The sequence below is a fragment of the Pelodiscus sinensis genome, chromosome 1 (genome assembly GCF_052426305.1).
Source record: "Pelodiscus sinensis isolate ZL-2025 chromosome 1, ASM5242630v1, whole genome shotgun sequence".
Lineage (NCBI taxonomy): Eukaryota > Metazoa > Chordata > Testudines > Trionychidae > Pelodiscus > Pelodiscus sinensis.
In genome coordinates this window covers 213,398,573-213,422,006 of record NC_143052.1, presented here as the reverse complement: position 1 = coordinate 213,422,006, position 23,434 = coordinate 213,398,573, and the positions used below count along the sequence as shown (strand labels likewise).

Sequence of the window (23,434 nt, the reverse complement as noted above, 5' to 3'; positions counted from 1 at the left end):
TATTGAAAAGCATCCACCTGGAACAGTTCAAGTTTGGAAGGATCAGTATGGGAAGGAGAACAGCTGATGTTACACTTCTGCTACAATTCTCATGGAGAAGTTCAGAGAAAACAGCAAGTTGGTATGGTCATTATGGACCTGGAGAAGGCAGAGTATGATCATGTACCAAGAGAACAGGTTGGTAGAGTTAGCAACAGCAGTGAGATCTGAGAAACTGTGCTGACCCTGCCCCTAGCAAAATCTCTCTCTTTGTAGGATAGGTAGAATATTTTACAGTTCCAGGATTGCCCTTAGCCACAGATTTACTACAATCATAATCCATCACACAGGTCTAGGATTTCTAATTATGGAAATAAAGAATTACACAAATTAGTTTACACCTGAAGGAAACTCCGTGTGCTGTGAAGGATCTCATTAGGCTCCCACATTCAAAGTTAGAGAGAGAGAGAGAGAGAGAGAGAGAGAGAGAGAGACAGAGACAGAGACAGAGACAGAGACAGAGACAGAGACAGAGACAGAGACAGAGAGAAAAATGCACTAACATTTGTTAAATGATATCTTGTTGAATGGACTCTATAAGTAGTTTCGCCTTCCCCGCCCACCAGACCTTTGAATTAGTCACAGACATATCAATACCAAATTAAAGCCAATATGTATTACATCATGTGATCACAAGACAAGTCAATACAAAACTTTAAAAATAAGCTAGGAAACAGGACAAAGCCACATTAGTTCCAACTTGTAGCAGTTAGACCCATATTGGTGGAGATTTCCTCGTATTCCACATTAGATCTAACAGCGTTTACAGATGTGCCATGCCAAGCCTTTAATCCTTTAGAGACTATAGAATCACAATAGCATTCATTTGTCTGGAAGGCTGATAAATGCCTGTATTCATCCTTTCTCCAAAGGGGAAAACAGCTGCTCTAGTAAGTGGTCCTTCTGCCTAATGCACTCATATCTAGAACCAGGCTACTGCCAATGACAGAGCTTGATTTTTGGTTCAGTAATGAAAACTGAAGTGCATCTTCCAAATACAGCAGGTGTTTCAAGCTTTCCTGTCTCCATAAGCAGGACCTGAAAAATATTTCAGTTGACCCAGTGCACATAACCTGTAACTCTGCAGTCTGAGTTTTACAGCCACTTACTCTAAACCTCTCCAAACCTTCAAGAAGTTTTAGAAGGAAAATCAGTTTTAAAAGTTGCTTCTTTTAAACTTCATTTTTCCTCATGTAGGTTACCACATTCCACTAGTTGCACAGAGGAAACAGGAGAGGATACACCAGGTGCAAAGGAACACACTGAAGGGTAAAATTGTGGCCATGGTGAAGTCAATAGAAATTTTCTTACTGATGTCAACAGAGCCAGGATTTCAATGCTGGAGTTTTAAAATTTTGCTAGCCCCTGAAGAGGAATGTTTGTACAGCTCAACCTGAAAATAATAATGAAAGTGAAATAGACTGTAACTAACCCTTAAGAGTAAAGATTAAACAACTCTGATGCAACCAGGAATAAATGTATTCATATAAAACCTGCTGGGAACTACTTAAGGAGTGTCCAACTCCTATCCCAAGCAACTTGAAGTTAATAAAGGACATAAGCTACACAAAATTGTGCTTTTCCTTTAGATATAAGAGAGATGTATTTATTTATTTGAGGAACAAGAGTTGCATTGTTATTCAAGGCATCATCAAACCTAAAGACTTACTGAAAAAACTTGGAAAAATTACCTTTTGAATGGCAGGAGCAAGGACATAGGAGACAAAACGTTGAAAGAGAGGGGAGTCTCAGTGTCAGTTTGGGGTACTAGGTGGGGGCATGTCTTCCTGTCCTTGACTAGAGCTTAAGTAAAAAGTCTATGACAGCTATAGAAGCAGCAGCAGCAATGCAAGGAATGGAAAAAGAATCAAAATGACCAGATGTGTAAGCTGTGAAAGGCTCAGGTGATTTTCAGTGGGATGCTACTTGTCCCTACAACAAAAGAAGAGGTGAGATGATGATGATCAACAAATGGCTCAGACAATGGTGCTATAGTAGGGGTTTGAGATGCTCGACCCCTAGGAGGGATTCATAGACAGATGGACTATTTTCATGCAAAGACTTCTTTCCCAGAAGTCTGGCTGATGAATCTTGCCAGCATGCTCAAGGTCAATGGCCATGTTTGAAGTCAGGAAGGAATTTTCCAAGTCCAATTAGCAAAGATCCTGGGGCGGGGGGAAGGAGGGAGGGAGAGAGAGTGTCCACATGCAGCATGGGGCAATCACTTGCAAGTTTAAACAAATGTAAATGGTGGCTGCTCAGTAATTTGAAGTCTTTAAAACATGATTCGAGGACTTCAGTAACTTAGCCAGAAGTTAGGGGTCTGTTAGAGGAAGGAGAGAGGGAAGTTCTTTGGTCTGTGATATGCAAGAAGTCAGATTAGATGACCATCATGATCCTCTTTCAGCCTTAAGGTCTATGAGTCTACATCAGTGGTTTTCCACTTTTTTTCCCATTTGCAGGCCCCTAAAATATTTAGAATGGAGTGCGGACCCTTTAGAAATATTGGAAAGTTTGTAAACCACCACGAGTCTGTGGACTACAGGTTAAGAAGCAATGGTCGGCATCATATGGCCAAACTCAACTAGCAGTTTGCAAACAGCTGATGTTCAACCATTCATTATCTCCCACGTTGGACATTTTTTGGCAATCAAATGCAACAGCTAGTCCTTACATTTCCGCAAAATGATACTTACCCAGCCAAATTACACATCCATTCCGTTTCTGCTTTTACTTACTGAATGTGCACTTAGGTGCTATATGCAAAACTTATGGCTACTTCTTAAAATAAATAAATAAATAAATTCTACGACGACTACTTTTTCTGCAATTGTCTTTTACTTGAGAGCTGTGATGTCAGTTTTGCCCACAGCATCTACAGTCTCACTTGCCCAGTCTCCCAACAACAACCTGACAGCAGCAGGCCAGGGGTCTTTTAGCTTGGACATAGAGGATGTACAGTGCAATATCACAAGAAGCAAGGCTTCATCAGGCCCTACTTTGCAGAAAAAAATCGTAGCTGACATACTCAAGAGCTCAATTTGAATAATTTACAGCTTTATAATTCAATTATTTCTCCTTGTCTCAAGACAATGTACATCCTAAGCACTCTTGATATGTCCACTTTCAATTTTCTGCCTTTGAGTTACGTGAAAAAGTTACACATTTTATTTTTCATTTGCAAAAGGAAAAGTATAAATTTATCAGCCTCATCTCTCTCAAACTATTGAACAGACTGTCCAGTTTTCTAAAATATTTTAGATCACTTTTTAGCTTAACCTAAGCATAGGTATCTTCCATCAAATATTTCATTTTGAGAAGTTACAGACTGATAAAACAGGGGTGACATAATAATCTACTATTACTACCAGAGATTAAAATTACAATTGCATTCCTGTTTGTGTTAAAAGAGTCTATCAGGACTTAGACTTTTTGTTAAATAGAAAGAAATAATCTTCAACTTTTTTGCCTTTTCTCTTATGCAAGTATATGTGTGTCCAACCCATGAGAAATACTCAGTGCAATGCATGCCCTGATCTGGAACAACTCAGTAAGAATACTTTCATTACAGGCCAGATAAAACAATAACTGATCCCACCTCCCTGAACTGCATGCAGACTTGATTTTTAGGCCCTGTGCATGCTATTTCAGTGCAGAAGTGGAACTAATTTTTTAATATCTCTAAATCTACAGCAGAGCAGGACAATATTTAGTTTTAAGCTCACCTTTATGAGCCAATAAAACAGTAAACTACCGCTCACATCAGCGCTTTCTGCTAGCCTTTAAACCACGACATAATAATGGACAAATATGAGGAAGCCATGAACAATATTAACTAAACATAACCTGATGTAATTATGGAGGTAACAGTAGTGAAAGCTCCAAATACCTGGAAAAAGCTTTTTAATCAAACAACGCCTACTAGTATGAGATTCTATTTTTAATCAAAACAAGAAAAAAAGAAGCTACATCTCTTGTAATCTTCCTGGCTTTCTGTTTTTATTCTTACTACTAGCTTGTCCTTTGATTATTCAGACTTGAAAGAATATATTGTTTTTGCTATTGGATATAGAGACTCACCTACTTATAGTTTTCAGCCCCATCTGGGGCAAATAAACCCAATCATCACATCAGATGAGGTGTTGAATCTGAGTACTAAAAATCTTTCAAAATGACAAATTTAGAATTCAAGAGGCAATCTTGAAGGACAAAGTTCTAAATGGTATCTTTAATGCCCTTAGTTTTCCAATTCAAATACTGGCTGGCATTTAAGAGAAAAAGGAAAATTAATGGTAAATGCTATTAAAATAGTGTTTATAACAGAAGAATGTGTGTGTGTCAGCCATTAACTTTGTCCTGATCTTACTGTGCTCCTAATGTCAATGGACCCACCTGATGTGGCTCTGCAAAACACTACTCCTCCCCTTATGGAATGTATTTTTAAAAATTCTCTAGCTGAACAGAAAGGGGCTCTCGTGCCTAGAGCTAAAGACACAAATCTCCTAGAACAAGAGTGGGGAATCTTTTTTGGATCTGGGGCCACTGATCCCCCCCCCCCAAAAAAAAAAAATATCAGTCGGCCACACGCAAGTGAGAAAAAAAAAAACAAAAAACCACAAACCACCCTCACCCCCACATTCTCCTCAGACACTAGATCCTAAATGGGCACAGCCTAGTATATTTTGTGCACCCCAGCCTCACAGTGGGACAATGGGGGGGAGGGGCTGGAATGCCAGCACAGGCTCTCCAACAGTGGATGGGGGGCCCTGAGCTTCAAGGGCCAGATCCAGAAAAGCCTATGCAGCTACACAGCCCTTTTTTAAGCCCCACACAGAGGTTCAGAGCTCCCCATGCAGGCAGGGAGCCGATCAGCTGACCGGCTGGGAAAGGGGAGACCCTGGCTAAGGAACCTGCTGGGCTGCTGGCTTGGAGCCAGGTATGGTCTCCCAGACAGAGCCTCTCTCTGGAACTCCAGCCCCTCCCTCTCTGCCCCCTTTCTGCTCTCCTGCTCCATGCAACCTTCTGTACCCATGCTCCAGCTCCCATACACCTTCCGAGACTCTGCATCCCCTCCTACAACCTTCCTCAGGTCACAGCCCCCTCTCAGACCTTGCACCTCAATCTGCTATCCCTGGTTATAGCCCAAATCCCTGCACCCTCCCCCCCCCCCCCCCCGCACTCCTGCCATGGGTCACAAACCCCTCCCTGCACCCCTTCCTTATCCCAGTCTTTTGCCCGAGGTCACGATCTCCTACTTCACCCATACTCCCTCCCAGATCCCATACCCCAAACTCCCTTCTGCATACAACCTCCATCCCAGACCCCTGCACCTTCTCCATTAATATAATGGAAGAGTGCAGCCCTCAACCACTTACCAAGTTCTTGGAGTGGCCCCCCCATCAAAAATTATTGCCCATCCCCGTGTTAATGGCTTAAGATAAGAAAGAAAAAGATTATTTTAATAGAATTTGAGTGTTGCAGATATCTAAAACTCTGATTTTAAGGATTTTTTAAAATCTTGTGTTACTAATTAACACATGGTAAACTGCATTGCATTAAGGCCAGATCTTTGATTTCTGGTAAAGTTCTGGCTCTTATGAGTCAGGAGCAGCAAGTACTGGTTGTGATGCTAGCTGTTTCCTAGGATGAAACCTTATTTGCACAATCTTTGAAATATGCATCTGTCTGTTATAAAGGATGATGATACCTGTACTCAAAGGTCTCAGATGGGTAGCCGTGTTAGTCTAAGTAAAAAAAAAAATAAAAATGGTCTGATAGCACCTTAGACTAACTAAAAAATATATCAATAGTATCATGAGCTTTCATGGGCACAACCCACTTCTTCAACCAAGGGTAATGTTAATTTTATTTGCATTTGATTTCATATTAAACAATCATAAGCATTCTTCCTTGTAAATTATCCCTTGTTTTAATATATTTTCTTCCACACCTGTGGACTATTTAAGATATAGATTTGTATCTAGGTTTTTTGTTTATACTGATGGGTACACGTCCACACATTACCCCAACATCAGTGTTGCACATAACAAATTTCAACCCACCCAAGAATGGAAAATCTTAGAGGCCCCCCCCCTAGAACTTTGTTCATGGGGATGACAATTCTCCTAGAGGCTAAATCCACCTGGGGAAATAGTCACCTTACTTTTCTAGAGAGCCTCATGTCTTCTGCTTAAAGCTTGAGGACTGTTGCCCAGAAAAGTGAGCTCTTGCCCAGAGGCAAATGGATGGAATCCCCAAAAGGGAGGCATTATAGTCCTTTTCCACAGAAAGACCGCTTGGAGGGGGGAGGGGGACACTGATGCAATCATAATAGATTTGAAAGCCTGTCACCAATTTTCACTATGAACGAGACTAGCCTGTAGACATAATAGGTTCCCCCAGAGTAACTGCTCCAGCAGAGAGTTATAACTACAGAGGCTTTGTCTACACTTAATTGTTTAAAGCGCAGCCATGGCAGCACTTTGAACGGAAAGTGTGGCTGGTCATGGCAGGAGCACTGGGAGAGAGCTTTTCCAGGGCACTATACAAACAAACCACTCCCATGAGGGGAGTAGATCAGCACTGTAGCCTGGCTCACACTGGTGCTTTGCAGTGTTGTAACTTGCTGTGCTCCGAGTGGGGGTGGTTTTTTACACCTCTGAGACAGAAAAGTGCCATTGTAGACTTCGCCAGAGCCTGCTACTTTAGAGAAAACTATTGTGTGAGAGTTAGAACTGAATACTAAGCACAAACATTAACCATCTAGGGAACGGGAGCAGCTCATGACTGCAGCAATGGGATGCAATAAACAACAAAAAGTTCTGTGGCACCAGAGTGTCTATAAGATCAGGCGAATGCAGCCCTATTATACTGCAAAGCAAGGCAAGAACCTGATCAGATTCTTTCACTGCTTCCACCTTACTGTCTGGGGGCAGAGTCCTAGGTGCTGAAAGGAAGGACCTCTGTCTGGAGGAGTGTCTCTTCTCTTAGTCTCTGGCCTGGAATAGTTTCCAAAGACCATACAAGGTTATGGGTCACTTGCGCTAACAGCAGAGTCTGACAGCTGTAGCATATAAACAGAGCTTTGACTAGACTCTTATTACCCACTATGCTTCTCCATTCCCTAAGCGTCTGCTTAGATTTTCCTACCCTTCCCCTTGAGAAAAATGTTTCTAGCCTTCAACTGTCAGGGAAAAGTAACCAGAAGACTTCGAGTCTTCTACAGATACTTTCTAAGAATTAGACACTTCTTATTGCTTGGTCAATTGGATCCAAAACCCGTGCTCCAGTCAAACGGCTTTGGGGGCCATCTTTATCCAGAGTCACAGTTCCTAGGACCTAGAGGGAATGTATTTAAGTGAGGCCCTCATTTTCTGCCTCTGCAGGGAGAGATTGTCAGGAAAATGAAAAATGGCATAAAAACTACAGCTAGTAATTTAACTTAAAAGTAATGTGCCAGTGAACAGTTTTGTGTCCTGCCAAATGTTTGTACCTCAGCAATAAGCCCTGCAGGCTCTCAGGAGCTAGTTCCCCCAGGAAACTGGCCCATTGTTCAGGAAATTTCACTAAGCAGGACAATTCAAAAGATAGTGTGAACAGTATGTTGCATTTTCTATGCAGTTCAGCATTTATTTTCAAGATGCTGGTCCTGAACATTAAAGTCTTAAATGGGCAAAGCTATCTAAGAGACTGCCTCTGTCTGCATCTGTGATCACCAGATACCCTGTAGCTGTCCTAGGGATGAAGTTTGCAGAGGCAAAGAACCAGGAATTCTTAGCCAAAGTCCGTAATTTGGGGATAGATTACAAGCCAGGCATCATGCAAGACCCATAACTTCATTCCCAAAAACCTTCTCCCAATAATGGAGCATCAGGATGGCCAGCAACACACTTCTGAGACACAACTTAAGTTACAAGTCCTCCTCCACCCATTCATTCTGAGGAGAAATTGTGCATTAGCCTTGCAATTGCTGAATCCTGTACCAAGCATCTCCAGAGAGCTGGAACAAAAAAAAACCAGACTTATAACTCCTCTAGATCAGCCTAAACTAGGAAGTTGCAACTGGATCATATGGGAGGGTGACTACTGAGGATAAAACAGGAGAGATGGAATGATGGAGAAAAGTTGGAGGGGAGAGGAAAGGAAAGGTGAGCTTAAAGGAATAGAAGATATGCAGAATAAGGAAGCACTCAGCAGTATCTGAGAAGGAGAAAGTGAGGGTTGGATGCCCGGGAGAGGAAAGAAGGCTTCTAGGTGTTTAAGGAAGAGGTAAGGAAGCAGAGGAAGAGTAATTCCCTACAAGAAATAGGTACGTCGACATGTATCTAAGAGGCCAATGGGTGGGAAGCTATTGGTTATGTTTGGGGGATGGAACATGGGAACAAAGAAAGCGGTCTATCCATGTTTGTTTTAGTAAACCTTTATTCCTTGCATAAAATAGCAAAACTATAATATGCTAGGAACAAAATGTTAGAAGTCTCACCACTGCCTGGAGTCTGCAGCCTCACAAAGTGCCAGATAGCAGTGCAGGACTTTTTAACAGGTATCCCTAAAGCCTTTTATCCCAATTTTTCATGAACATTAGTCAAAACGTCAATGATCAGATTAACAGAAAGTCCTGTTTACAGCTACTTCACATTAAAAGCATGCCATCTTCAGAAAAATAGACTGCACATAGGCAGTTAATCAGAACAATTCTGACAGGTATGAGACAAAAAGAAAACAAAGATCAACTGGAATATTTTAAATGGCCAGGCAAAGTAAAACTCACAAAAGTTTTTCAACCCATACTATTTGTAGCCATTTAATAATATCAGAAACTGCAGATGCAAAAGAGTTATCATCACTTCCATTTCCTGGTACTGGAGACTTCTCCAGATTGAGGGCAGATCTTTCTTCAGAGCAGAAGAGGAAGCAAACTATTGCAGTTGTGACATGGTCAGAGCAGAAGACTATAAAAAAGTAGTCTTGTTGGAGTCTCTGAGGCAAGCAAATCTGTAGGAAGCACAGGACCCAATGAGTTTTTGTAGGAGCTTTGCCACACAGCATATTCGAACCAGACTGAACTTTAAAGTGTTGTAACACAAGAGGAAGCAGCAACAGTGTTTCATACCCCAGTTTATTCATTCATTGGCTTTTTGTTGCACAAATAAGAACTGTCTCCCCAGCTGTGTCCAAGATAACACACATGATGCAAGAATGTAATTCTGCAACCTCATCAACAGAAACAAGGAAGAGGAAGTGAAGGTTAATGCTCTCCCATATTACACCTTCAGCTGAACATACATATCAGATCACAAATCTCTTCCACAGCTGGAAGGGAGCACACCAGAATTATAAACCAACAAGGAAGAGCTGGTAAGACTTAAGTTGACCAGCTAACTACCACCCAAGTTATTAAGGACTCGGGACCCAAATTGCTTATTGAAAGAAGTATGACTATGTTTAATACATTTTATTAAAGCTACCAAACAAAAATAAAAATAGAGAAATATATCACTGTTACTGTACATAACACTGAACTCTGAATAAAAGCAATACAACTATGAAAGCAAAATCGAATCAACGGGTTAATCTCAATATTGGATTTGAATTACATCAAGTGAGTTAAGCCCTGTAAAATCAACACAATAAATAACTGATCTTTATAAATTCTAAAAAAGGATCTAGGAAGATTACTGTCCATTTGTTTATGAACTCCAGCTTAAGTTATTCACATCTATAATTTTGCTGCCTTGGTACTGAATCTAGTCATCATCATCTAATGTCATAGCTGTCCACTGAGACAATTATAAAGCTTCTTCCATAAATTTCAAAAAATTCCTTACCTTACTCTGTGTTCCTTCCTGCCCTCAGATCTATCAAACAGATTTTAAAAAAGGCTTTTAAGCAACACAGATGAGCTTAACTTTTGTTTGGCAGTTTACAGCTCACACAGCTTTAAGTTCCTTAGGACTCAAACACACTTTAATAAGTACATTTATGAGACTGTGTGTGCATGTGCGTGTGTAGCTGCTTAAACCTGGTGAAACTATTTCCTGTACCTTACCCATGTAGATGTACAGGTAACTCTTACATACATTTTCATACATTACCATTGGGGAAATAAAATGGTCTGGGACACATTCAAGATAATAAAAACAAAAGAAACATAGAAAAAGGAAAAAATATTGAGAGTTTGGGATTCACAAACTCTTCGACTGTCTCCTGGAATCATATAGGCTGTGTCTACACTGGCACGTTCTTGCGCGAAAATGGCCGCTCTTGCACAAAAACATGCCGCCTGTCAACCCTGGCCGCACGTTCTTGCGCAAGTAAACTGCCGTTGTACTGTAGAAAATCAGGGCTTCTCGCATAAGAACTCTGATGCTCCCTCTCAGGAAGAAGCCCTCTTGCACAAGAGCTCTTCCAAAAGAAGCCAGTGTAGACAGGAAACATGAATTTCTTGCGCAAGAAGCCCCTATGGTTAAAATAGCCATCAGAGCTTTCTTGCGCAAGAGAGCATCTACACTGGCATGGATGCTCTTGCGCAAAAGCACATGCCAGTGTAGACATTCTCTTGTGGAAGAGTTTTTGCACAAGAACTCTTCCGCAAAACAGTTCTTGTGCAAGAAACTGCCAGTGTAGACGTAACCAATAGAGTAGAAGCTAGAACTGCAGTCAAGGAGGCAGGCAGTGCTTTTCTTGGTTCAGAGCTTCTTACTAGGAGGCCTTTTTGGGTGTGGGGAGAGCTTAGTCAAACCCTGAAGTGGGCTGGTTGTTGAGGTCATGATTTTCTCTTCCCAAGATGAAGAGTGCCATAGGTTCTGAAATGCCATTTTCTGTCAGGAAGCTTGTAGACCAAACAGAGAATTTTTGTGGTTTGCAAGCTTCACTTTTCTCCAAGGCCTTCAAACAAATCAGGTGTGAGGCTTATCTTGTAGCCATGCAACTTGATGGCTACAAAACCAAAACTGATGAGAGTCTGCTCCTGGCCCTGGGAGAAGATGGCTTAAGGGGCAGGGCAGGGCTGGGACTAGCCTTCCCCAGCCAGCACTTACAGCACTGCCAGAAGTCCAGCGGCAATACACCTGGCTCTCCAGCTGCTGCAGAGGTAACAACAAGGAGCCCCAAGCACTTTTAAATTGTCAGTCTCTAAGGCGGCTACCCCTTTTGCAACCCTCCCAGCAGCCTTGCACTCAAGTTCAGATTAGATCATCCCTTAGCTTGCTGGTAAACTTCTGCTTATGCCTGCAGCTTTAAAATATTTGGAGATTTCATACTACAGAAACTGTAAGACTATGACCATTTTCACACCCACAAAAAAGTTAATAGAGAATACCAGACCATTTTTGAGCACATCAGCATGGTCTTGATCAGCCTTGCCTTGAGATGTCACCAGTTTACATAAAGTTTGGCAAAAAACTCCATAAATCATTTGTTGCTATGGTCTTTAAACCGCCCCCCCCCCCCCCAAAAAAAAAACACCCCAACCACTCAACATTCATACCTCAGCAAAATTAAACATAAATGCGAACATCTTATGACAAGATGTCAACATTCTCCTTGCAAAACAAATCAGTATGCTTTATAATTAGGAACTAGGGCACAAATCAAACAGCTGATCTTTAAAAAGTTTCCATATTGATAATTTTTTTTGTAAAAGTGTCCCCATTCATTAACTAAGTAAGATTATTATAATGTCTGTATTTCCATTATGTTTCCTTCACAAGAGCTGAAGTCCAAGCAATTCCCTGAGAACAACATGAATACCACAGAAAGGACTTAGAAATAAGGAGGAAAACACCTAGACACGTTAAATGCAAAGACCAAGGCTGCATCTAGACTGGCAAGATTTTGCACAAAAGCGGCCGCTTTTGCGCAAAATCTTGCCGCCTGTCTACACTGGCCATGAGTATTTGTGCAAGAAATTGACATTCTAATGTAAGAAATCAGTGCTTCTTGCACAAATATTCTGACGCTCCCGCTCAGGGATAAGCCCTCTTGCGCAAGTATTCTTGCGCAAGAGGGCCAGTGTAGACAGCAAGTTAATTTCTTGTGCAAGAAAGCCTGACGGCTAAAATGGCCATCGGAGCTTTTTTGCGCAAGGGAGCGTCTACACTGGCACGGATGCTTTTGCACAAAAGATGTGCTTTGCGCAAAAGCATCCATGCCAGTGTGGATGCTCTCTTGCACAAATACTTTTAACGGAAAAACTTTTCCGTTAAAAGTATTTGCGCAAAATCATGCCAGTCTATATGCAGCCCAAGAGTTTACCAATAGCCAGTGGTTTAATTCATTTCAAGCCCTAAATCTGAAGAATTTTCCCCACTGTACAAATCCCTAATGGATACAAATCGAGTGAAGTTATCAGAATTTTAAATTATCCTAGCCAGTGGCAAAGCAGCAGCAGCTGCATACTAGACTACACATCAGATTTAAACCAGAACTGAAGGTTTATGCAATCTCATGGAGTTGTTTTTGCACTGTATACTTAGTTCAAAAACAGAAGACTCCCCAGTATATTTATATTCAAATTCTTTTGTTAACCTTACCTGAATATTTTAACAAGTTTGTCTATATGGGAAAAGAGTAGTAAAGCATGCAAAAAGAATTATGCTGTCATTAGCAACTGAATACAATCCAGGATGAAGAATGACTGGACTGAAAAGTTCAGTAGAAGTTTTCATGTTGATTTTTTTTACAGTATATAAAATACAAGTCCTATGCACTGACTACTACAAACTCCTTCAATAAACAGAAGTGCAGATTTATGCTTTTGAGATATCAGTATTTCATTAGTGGCTAATAAATAGCAAACTAGTGAACAAGATTTCCTGGGCTCTAGGTAACCATAGGACAAATAAAAACAACACATACAAACCAAACAAGACAAATCTCTTGGACAGTATGCTCCATTTATCCTAGTGAACCACAATAGTAACTAGACACTAATTTTGTGGCTGACAAAAGCTGATTATATTTCTATGGTCCTTATTCTATCCTGATTTGCAAACCATGAAGCCAATTCCCAATGATATTTGTTATCCCATCTCTCTAGAAGGAATAAATCAAGGCACCAGCTCTAGAGGGAGTTGCTATTTAATACATACTAGGAGTTTGGAAAAGAGACGATCTATAGGGGACTTGATAATAGTTCTCAAGTATCTAAAAGGTTGTTACAAGGAAGAGAGAGAAAAAAAATATTCTCCTTAACTTCTGATAAGACAAGAAGCAACAGATTTAAATTTCAGCAAGGTAGGTTTCGGTTGGACATTAGGAAAAACCTCCGGCCAGGGTGGTTAAGCACTTGAATAAATTGCCTAGGGAGATTGTGGAATTGCCATCATTGGAGATATTTAAGATCAGGTTGGACAGACATCTGTCAGATATGATCTAGATGGTGCTCAATCCTGCCATAAGGGAAGGGGACTAGTCCTGATGACCTCTCGAAGTCCCTTCCAGTTCCAGTATTCTATGATTCTCTCGTTTGAAACATTTCTAGTAAAACTGAAGGAAAGAGCTCAAAATGCAATTTTCTACACTGACATTTATAGATAAGTGGATGCAAGCAATAATTTCTCATATGAAATACAAGTTTCTGTATTGTGTCTTCCCTGCACCTACAGAAGGTAATTTTAATCACAGCAGTGATTTCTAATCAATATTTCTATTTCCTCCTCATAAAAAAGAATCTAAAAGAAACACAAGCTCCACTGTAGAATAGTGATAGAAATGTAGCCGTGTTAGTCTGGTGTAGCTGAAATACATAGTCCTGTTTAAGCTCCACTGTGAGTGTCACTTAGAATGGTGCTGCTTCCCAAACTGTTGAAAATACATTGTTATCTTATATCATCATGGGCATTTCTTTTAGCAAGTCAAACTCAGATTTTAGGGGGGGGGGGGGGAGTTGAAACACCAATATTTGTTTCGCCTTACAGCCTGTAGGTATCTATTGCTACTGGAATTCCCAAGACAACATTTCCACACATGCCCATCTGTGTTATTGATAAGGAGGAAAGAACAATCACTCTGTATTGACTAATAAAATTCAGAACTACCAAACTGTAATATTATATGTTCTCTCTCTCACATATTCACAGACTTAAAGCCTTTAACTTTCTCCTCTGGGTATGAAGCAGACACTCTGTGATTACTTTCACATAAGTTGAAGCAATTATCTGATTTTCACATTCTCCATCCTCCATACTGTATTATTATTTAAAAAAAAAAAAAATCAACAGAATACTTACAGTATGTAATTCCCAAAGCCTGCATTCATGTTCCCCCCCCCAAAAAACACTTTCTTGGTTCAGATTTTTGTACTCTAATTTTACACACACAGCGATAGGACTGCTATAAAAACCCATAAGAGAGTAAACGGTGATCTAAAAACTGGCACAGAGCAAATGAAATTATCTCTAATTTTTTCTACCTCCTTCACATCTACCAGGGCACAAATACACCTTAATATTGGAGATGGAAGTTCAGCTGCTTATTACATACAACTGTAACTCCTCCTTCCCTCACTGTACACATGGCCCCATTAAGTAGAGGCAGTCAGAGCCAATGTCTTATCCATAAGGTCAATGCTGGTCTGCTATATGAATTCCAGCACACACCTTTTAGAAATGTTACCCTGCTTAACTCAAAATAACCAGGAAATAATGGTTACAAAATACATTTAAATGCCTTCTTAAATAATCATGATTAGCAGAAATCTTAAACTTCATAAACAGTATAGGAATATTTATATGACCACCACTGGTAATAAGAGAAGGATGTTTATTGTTGGCAAAAAGGGGAAAACATTTTAATTAAGGCATAATTTTTTTCTAACTCTGAATAGAGAAGGATTCCTTATGATGTCCAGAAGGGCTCAATGAAATACTAACCACCACCCCACAATTTCCCAATTATGCATCTTTGTCTGGTATATGGGCCAATAAGAATGCAGCTGTTTTACCCACAGCACATCTGCAGAAAATCTTCTCTCTCACTTACTGACTCTGAAGCAAAGGTTAATATATAACCCTGTAACAACAGTGGGGGAGGCAGGAAGAAGTGAAGTGATATTCCAGAGGGAACATTCTGGCATTACAAAAAAAGTTGTGCAATTAGAAATAATTCTCAAAAATCACACTTATGTGGTCCCAAAAGATTAACTAAAAATGTACAATTTTATATCTTAATTTCAGAATCTCTACGTATGTCTTGTATTGTTTAAAATATAATCAGTAGGCATGCAACCTAAAACAGGCATTTGTGAGGTTTGTAATTTCCTGGGAGAAAAGAGAAGCTAGTCAATTTGTGATTTTTATGAAGTAGTTCCAGTAGATCTATGCACTTAATCTTTAAATACATCACCATGCTTACTACAGTTTATGAAAACAACATGACGAACTCATACAGTGAAAGGCGTTCACAAATGGTATACAGGATGTGATGTACCAAACTAGAAATGCTTCTTTGAACCACTCTAGTTCATCTGGACTTGTCAACAGTCAATCTCACAATTTTTTCAATGGAAGCAAGATAGTACCTAGTTACAGAAAAAACAATACTAGAAATTAGGAAGCGGACCAAGTTTTTTAAAAAGTGTTATGGGAGATTTTAATATAAAAATATACTGAGGAGCGGGCTGAAGGAGTTTCATCTTAACATTTTCCAATCATTTCTAAACTAGATAATATTAGGAAATATATGCTATGCCCATATTAAACAAAAATTCTTAACCATTTCACTGAGAAACTTTAGTACTCCATGCTTTGTTGCAGAGACCCGATGTTTGCCAGAGATGTGCTTTTACCTTCTCATGAACATCTGCTTAATTTGTCCAAGTTGCCAGTCTCTTAATATAAAAAAAAAATCATAGTTTGCACACACTCAGAGTGGCTAAAGTCTAGCATCTAAAAATCTCCATGATTCCATTTGCACTGAACACACTCCCAAAGTTCCAGAGCCAAATATAGCTCAGTATGGAACCAGATATGGCTCTCGTCACTCCCAAAATGCATGCAACTTTTAAAATTCAAATGAAAAATTAATTCAATATTTTAAAAACCATGTACTCACGTAGCTTAAATAAATGCGCGTGTAGTCCCTTTACTAAAGGTGCCTTTTCTTATTTTCTGGAAAGTGTGCCGCAATCCAGCCTCACAGACTACAATTCCCATGAGCCCTTGGGAGAAACAGGAAGGAAGCTACTCTTGTGTGGAAGATCAGAGGCTCTCCATGTGCATGAAAAGAGAGGCCTAGCAGTCTGGGACTCTGCCTTTGGAGTTTGGAACAGAAGGAGAGCCAGACTGCTGTGGAGGAGTTTGATCCAGCCCAGGGGCTGTTAGAGTGCAGCTACAGACTGGGACTAGATGTCTATGGGACTGGGATGTAGCAGGCTGCTTCTGATAGGCACAGCATGAGGCTGTAAGTGATTGGACCTTTTTGGTAAAGTGCTGCCTGGGACAGAGCTGCTGCCTAGCTTGGACCCTCATACACACTGCCGACAGAGAATCTCCATTACAGCTGCAGTTCTTCAAGTGCACCCATGCTAGCAAGAGTCTGGGACTCTTGAGTCCAGGGGTGTGCATCCTCTGGGGTGGGATCAATATTGCTAGATATATAAGTTCCAATTATTGTTGTGCACTTTGTTAATGCTATTCACTATTAATCTGTTAAACCCGGTTTATTTAAGTTAAGTAAAGATTGTTTATTTTAATGTAATCTATTAGATGTATATGATTTGTAGTGTTGTTCTGGAATTAGATCCAGATTATAGCTGGAATGAGTATATTCCTGGAGGCTCTCAAGGCACTCCAGTGAGTGTGTACAAGGCCAGCCAGGTGGAGGCACTGCCATTATTCATTCATAGAATCATAGAACTGGAAGAGACCTCAGAAGGTCATCAAGTCCAGCCCCCTGCTCTAGGCAGGACCAATTCCAACATTCATTGCTAGCAAGGGACTTCAGCAAGGGGGTGGATAGGGATTTCCCCAACTAAACACCATCACCACTGGAGTGCTCAGGATCTCTTTCTGGGTTAAAACCATCAGGCGCCCAGGCAAACTGCTGAGTGTGACCTGCTCCTGAGTAACCCAGGGAGGAAAAAGGGGGTTACACGTGCATGAACCTGAATGACAAGTTATGATGTAAACCTCAAAGAAATGTGTGAAAAGATGCAGCAGCAGAAGTCCTATTAAAGTCTGTGAGTACAGTGCTTCATTTATGCTATTCTTAATCATGTCAATTAATAATATTAAGTTGTATATTTTCAATCATGCAAATGGACATTCTTATACGGCTCTTTGCTGGACACCTGTTCTGATTTTTGATGTAGTTTGGCTCTTTCGTTTGAAAAGGTTGCTGACCTACACTTTAGAAGCTCCACCTTATGGAGGACGGTGATTGCCTGCTCATTACTTATTACAGGATGCCGAGATCAAAGGCCCAGACTTCATAAAGAAAAGGCTGATCTGCCCAGCCTTTATTTTCAATCTAAGAGGCATGAACTTGTAACCATGGGAAAAATCCAGCCACTGACTGGAGCTGGAGAGGACTTCCAGTAGGCTTTCCAGGATGCAAGTAGTTGCAGTTATTTAATATGTTTTCTGTGTTATGCTTTTACCTTAGGAATAAAAGTGTTTAAAACAAAAACAAACAAAAAAAAAAGAGCTGTGTGGTAACATACAATTGCAGCAAACACTAGTTGTAGTCTTGGAGAGAAGCAGAACATTACAATTGGCTTGTTTAGGCACCTGGCTTGCTGAAGAAGAAACAGTTTAAGTCCAGGGAACTTTTAAAATTTCCTGGGAGCAAGAGGGGAGGGAGAAGCAGATCTCTGCCTAAGAGAGGGGACCTGAAACGGGCAACCTTGAAGAACTTTGGACAAGGAATACAGGTCCAATTACCCTGAAATCATAACAGGGGACACACCAGTGTTTTAGCAGAGACAGTATCAAAGATTTACTTTGTATAGGAACATAGGCCTCGGCAGTCATGGGTTTCAACATTTGCTACCTTGAAGCTGGAATTAAGTGACACGATGCGGAGGATGAGTACTGGTGCTCATGAAGAAGTAGCTGGTACCCATAAACTCTGCCTCCTGTATCACTGACTAGTCAAGTACTGAAAGGCAAAGCAGGTCTCAATCCAGCTTTTTCTGTTCTTTGCATGGCATTGGAGATGGAGAATGATGCCTCCTCTCTGAATCCCACCAATGTCCAGAGATGCACTCTGAGGTACAGTTCATACCCACTGAGGAAGTACGTAAAACTGCATCCACCAACAAGTATCAAAGCCTCATCTCCACAGAAACAAGTAATCCTGTGGCACCTTAGAGACTAACAAAGATAAATGTTATGCATACAGACAAATAGATATATAAAATTTATATGAGAGAGAGAATATCATGGGTTTTTGTGGGCAAAACCTACTTCTCATACTTTATGTATATTTTTGTTAAATCTCTGAGGTGCCACAGAACTATCCTTCCCTCCCTCTCCCCTCCAAGTTACAGACTTAACATGACTACACCTCAGACTTTTCATCTCTCCATATTTCTTGGTCCTAGCCTTGAATCCCCTGGAGACTGGACACGGCTCTCAAACATACCCCCTTCCAAACACATTAAACAACAGATACTTACACCTTTGGAATGTAGGCATGCCCCACTACTCAGTGTTGATGACACCATTAAGTCCAAATGTGTAAAATAAAAACATCTAAACTAACTACTACTTAGTGTGACACACGCAGGTGCTAACTACCTACCATAGGTGGGGAGAAGGAATCAAGGGAAGGATGGCAACCCCACCCTTTTATGCCATTGGCTATCAGCATAAGCATGCAAAGGTGTATGTGCCACCCAGACAGGTACTCCACTCCCTCCCCCCCACAGCTTTGGTGCATGGGGTGAGCACATACCTAGAGTGAAATGGACATGTACTATTGCTTGAAGAACTTTAATTCTAACATTTCCTAACTTCTCAGCACTTCTTCACTTTATGATCTTAACATGTTTTTTCATGTGTGCAGAGGGAAGGGCTGGGGAAGGAGTCGTTTTATTTACTGAGCACAGACATACACAAATGAGCCCAGTGTGGGACATATTAGAGGGGGATGTAAGATGGGACCCATATGCAGGTTTTCAAAAACACAGAAGATTTAAAAAAGTGTCAGTCAAGTTTGTTTTTAATCATTTATGACAAGATTCACAGTTTTGGGGTTTATTTATTAATATATAGACACAGTAGAACCTCAGAGTTAGGTGTACCAAAGTTACGAACTGACAGTCAACCACACATCTCATTTGGAACGGGAAATACATAATCAGTAAGCAGTAGAGACCATTTAAAAAAAAAAGCAAATACTGTACTGTACTGTGTTAAATGTAAACTATTACAAAAATAAGGCAGGGGTGGGAAGCCTTTTTTGGGCCCAGGACCACTGACCCACATTAAAAATCAGTTGGAGGCTACACCCAAGTGAAAAGAAGGGGAGGGGGGAAGAACCCTCACTGCCATGTTCCCCAACTGAGAAGGGGAAAGACACTCACCACATTCCCCTCCCACACCAGAGCCGGGGGGATGGAGGGTGGGGGGGTCCAGGCTAATAGAATGCTGAACCTTGGGGGCTGGATCTGCCCCCCTCCAGGTCTGAGGTTCCATACCCCTTCCATAAGCAAACTAAAAGAGAGAAGGAGGTGTCACCAATGACGGAGGCCTTTGCAAGGGCAGGAGACTGATTAGGTGAGATATGCCCAGATGAGCCAAGCAGGTGAGCCACACCCCATATTGCAGAGGAAGGCAAAACAAAAACAAAACCCTCAATATCTCTGCCAACCTGAATGGAAGAAAAACTCCCATCAGATTGAAAATCAATAAGACCCTGAACATATGAGCAAGACATACCAGCCAGGCATCAATAAGGCACTAAGGGCCTCAGGGCACTGATCCAATCCATGGGGTACCCCAGCTCCTTCCCTGGCCAATCTCTAATACTTCATGGATTCTACAAGATGGGGGACAGGGAAGGAATCCTGCCTGGCCCCAACAGATGGCTGGCTAAGGCTGTGAAGCATGGGATTTGATTACATCCACCTAATAAAATAGCGTAATTAATTTTGTTACATATTTTGGTCCAAGTTCATTTGTTACACCACAAGAATGAACATTACACCCAAGAGACAGCTCTGCTTATCCATTCTTTAAAAAAAGAAATCTCAATTACATCAAGCACCATATTAAAGACACATCGCAGATGGGGAGTGCAACCCTACTCCTGAACAGAAAGGGAGATGAATGTTCCCTGAACATTAACAGCAATGATCTAATCCCACATTGCCTTCTAAAACACATCAATTAAGTGTGTTATTCTAGGATGTTGGCCTACTGTCAACTAGCAACTAAATTCAAATCAAGGCAACTGAATCCATCCCCGAGACTGAACACACTTCATTTTGGACTGTAGAACTAACTGAAGTTCAACAGCAAAAAGCTGGTGGTTAATTTTGTGTATCTTCGTGCATTACAGTAGTTACATGTATTGTCATAAATATCCCTCTAACATGTCAGGCAGCAGTAGAGATTTGTTGATTCTCAAACAAGTCATCAAGTATCACTACAGATATAGAAATTTGAAGTATGCTTGCTTACATAAGCCACTAAATTTATTCACTGTAATTGACAGGATACTGCTTTTTTGCCTTCATTGTACAGAAAATGGGGCGGCAGTACAACAGAGAAAAGAACTTAAAAGCTAGCTTTTCAAGTACACTTGGCCGCTTCCCCTAGCTCAATCCACTGGTCCTACACTTAATCCTCACGTGCAAGAGTTTGTGCGCATACACTGGGTATCTATAACACACCATGGGGGCTCTTTTGCTGCCTTCTTTCACGAATCCCTCCCCAATCTAGAAACGTGTATGCGTGTGACACACACACCGCTCAACATATTTGATGGCTACAACAGCGTCTGGCTCCGTTCAGGCTCCAGCAGGCTGTGGCCCATGTGTGCGCCTCCAAGCCAGCCGGAGCCTGGCACTGCTGTCGCCCCCGCCTCTCTTGAGCGCCACGCTCAGCATAAAAGGACAATTCACCCCGGGCTCTCCGGAGCACAGCAGCGGCGCCTTCGAGACACCCTCCCCCCCAAATACGGGGCTTTTCCTGACACCTACAAACGGAGCAGCATGAATAACCCTAAGTCTCGCTTTCCACCAGCTGCCGCGCGCCTTGCTATCCAAGGTACAGAGCCCACCCCAGGCCAGCCGTGCGCCTGCCTCCTTCCCCCTTCCCGGGCAGCTTGCGCCCGGCTGGCTGCACTAGGTTCGCAAGCCCCTATGTGCACGAGCGCCACCCTTCCAGCCTGCGCTCCTCGGGGGCTTCCCAAGGCAGGCTGCGAGGGGGGAAGCTCACAGTGGGTCGCAGCCCCACCCTGGTGAGCTGCCTGGCGGGGCGGCTCGGTGGAGCTACGAGAGCAACGTCAGGAGCCTGTGCGGCCCCGCACAGCCGGGGGCAGGTCAGAGCCGAGCAGGCCTCTCGGCTTTCCTGCCTCGCAAGGAGCAAGCGGCAACCGCCCGGCCGCCTCGGCAGGAAAAGCGCAGCCCGCGAGGCTCCGGCGGGCCCCGGCTCCCCGCTACTTCGTCCTCCAGCCTCTCGCTGCTGCGCTGCCCCCGCAAGCCAGCTGGTCCCCGGGAGGAACTGCAAACGTGTCAGCCCAGCTGCCTGCAAGCACCAGCCACCCGCCCCAGGGGAACCTGCCTCCCTCTTGCCCCCATGCCCAGGGCTGCACCGAAAAAGCAGGGGGCAGGGGTCGGAAAGGCAGCAGACGCCTGGGCAAGCCCGAGCCCCTCCAGCACCGCAGGAGGCAGCAGCCCCCTGCCCCTGCCCGGCGCGTCCTGCAGCGAGAGGAGCCGCCCCCGGGAGCTCCCGCGCCCTCACTCACCCATGGGTGTGGAGCCGGGCTCTGCCCGCCAGCGGGGGCAGGTTCAAAGTTTGAGGAGGCTTGAGCAGCCGCGGGGACGGGAGCGAGGCGAAGCCGCTGGGGAGAAGCCGAGCCGGGCTCGCTAGCGGCTCCGCAGCATCCAAACGGGACCGGGAGGAGACAACGCAGCTTCCGCAAGCGACCCGGTCCCGGCGGCTGCTGCTGCCTCCCCTGGGCGCCGGCTGCAGGCTCGGATGGGCGGCGACACCCCCCGGCCGCTGGGGCTCCGCGTGTGCAGCCGGGCAAGGGGGAAGCCGAGGCGCTGGGTCTGCCTGGCTGCAGCTGCCGCCGCAATCAGCGGCTCGGCGGGAAGTGTCGCGAGAACGAGCCACAGCCCGGCTCCAGCGCCTGGCCCCGGGCCGCCCGCAGCAGCAGCAGCGGGGAAGGAAGGAAGGAAAAAGGGGGCTGGTGACCCTATTGAGACAGAGGCGAGAGGCGCAGGCGTGGGGGGAACTCGGCTCCCGGGGTCCGCCCAGGGAAGGCTGGGGATGCTCCTCCTCCCCGTAGGGACACGGGAAAGGAAAGAGGGAGGCAGGCAGATTGTCAGCCCAGGATGTGAAAGGCTGGGTTGCAGGGGCAGTGGTACAGAGATTGTTGCTAAAAAGCAGCTCACCATCCCCTATAGCCACTGAGTTCCGGGAAGGAGGAAGGGTTGATTTCAACCGCAGACCGCGAAAACAATCGGGGTGGCTTTATAAACCCGCACAAGCCCATGGAGAGCAGCGGTTTCATTCCCCTGAATGATCGCTGACACCTAAAGGCGAAATGCTGCCCCCCACATCACACCCCAAGCTGTATTCAACCGACACCTCCATTGCAGCAGCACAACCTGGTGGAGCCAGGCGGGGCAACAAGAGCAGCTCAGCTCTACCAGATCTTTTCATAAGCCTGCTCTGGCCCTGGGTTGTAGCCCACTTACCAGTTCTACCGCTCATGCCCTTCTCAGTGCGGTCTGCTGGATCATCTTTCGAATTCTTACTCGGAGTATTTTTAAAGTCTCCTAGGAGGTGGTCTATTACTTTGTAGCGCTATAAGGGTCAGGGTTTATGCAGAGAGGGTCTGTACACACTATTCGCGATGACCAGATAGGAGGTGGTCTTCAATACTGACCTGAATGAGAATGACTGCATGGACCTAGTCAGTTAGGCTGTTCCACCAGAACAAACTCGGGGAGGGGGGGGGGGTGTGAAGAGAGGAGAAAGGAGAGAGACCCGAAGACTTCTGCAGAGCTTAAAAGCTCTTTCTCACCAACATAAATTAAACCAAGAGAAGATACATGAACACCCATCATATGGCTATGGAAAAAAAGACATAAGTGAGACAACACAAGGCATCAACTGTGCTGTAGCTGACAGAGGAGGCTAGGTGATAGTGGTTTTTAAATGTATATATCTAATCTATTTCATGTAGTGATTGTTCCTACTTTTCAAGTATTGCGTAA

General features: G+C 43.1%; 2 protein-coding genes across 3 annotated transcripts in view; both read right to left on the bottom strand.

Annotated features, from left to right (window-relative positions):
• The window catches only part of SH3KBP1 (SH3 domain containing kinase binding protein 1), a 327,120-nt gene extending 304,717 nt beyond the window's left edge, over positions 1 to 22,403 (bottom strand). Inside the window, exon 1 of one of the 2 annotated variants that reach the window (XM_075913587.2) lies at positions 21,955 to 22,403. In XM_075913587.2, the coding sequence (XP_075769702.1) occupies positions 21,955 to 21,958 (4 nt within the window). In that variant the 5' untranslated portion in view covers positions 21,959 to 22,403. The remainder of the gene's footprint in view (positions 1 to 21,954) is intronic. The other variant, XM_075913595.2, reaches the window with a different exon arrangement.
• BCLAF3 (BCLAF1 and THRAP3 family member 3) overlaps positions 1 to 23,434 on the bottom strand; it is a 124,211-nt gene that overhangs the window by 10,830 nt on the left and 89,947 nt on the right. The window lies entirely within an intron of this gene.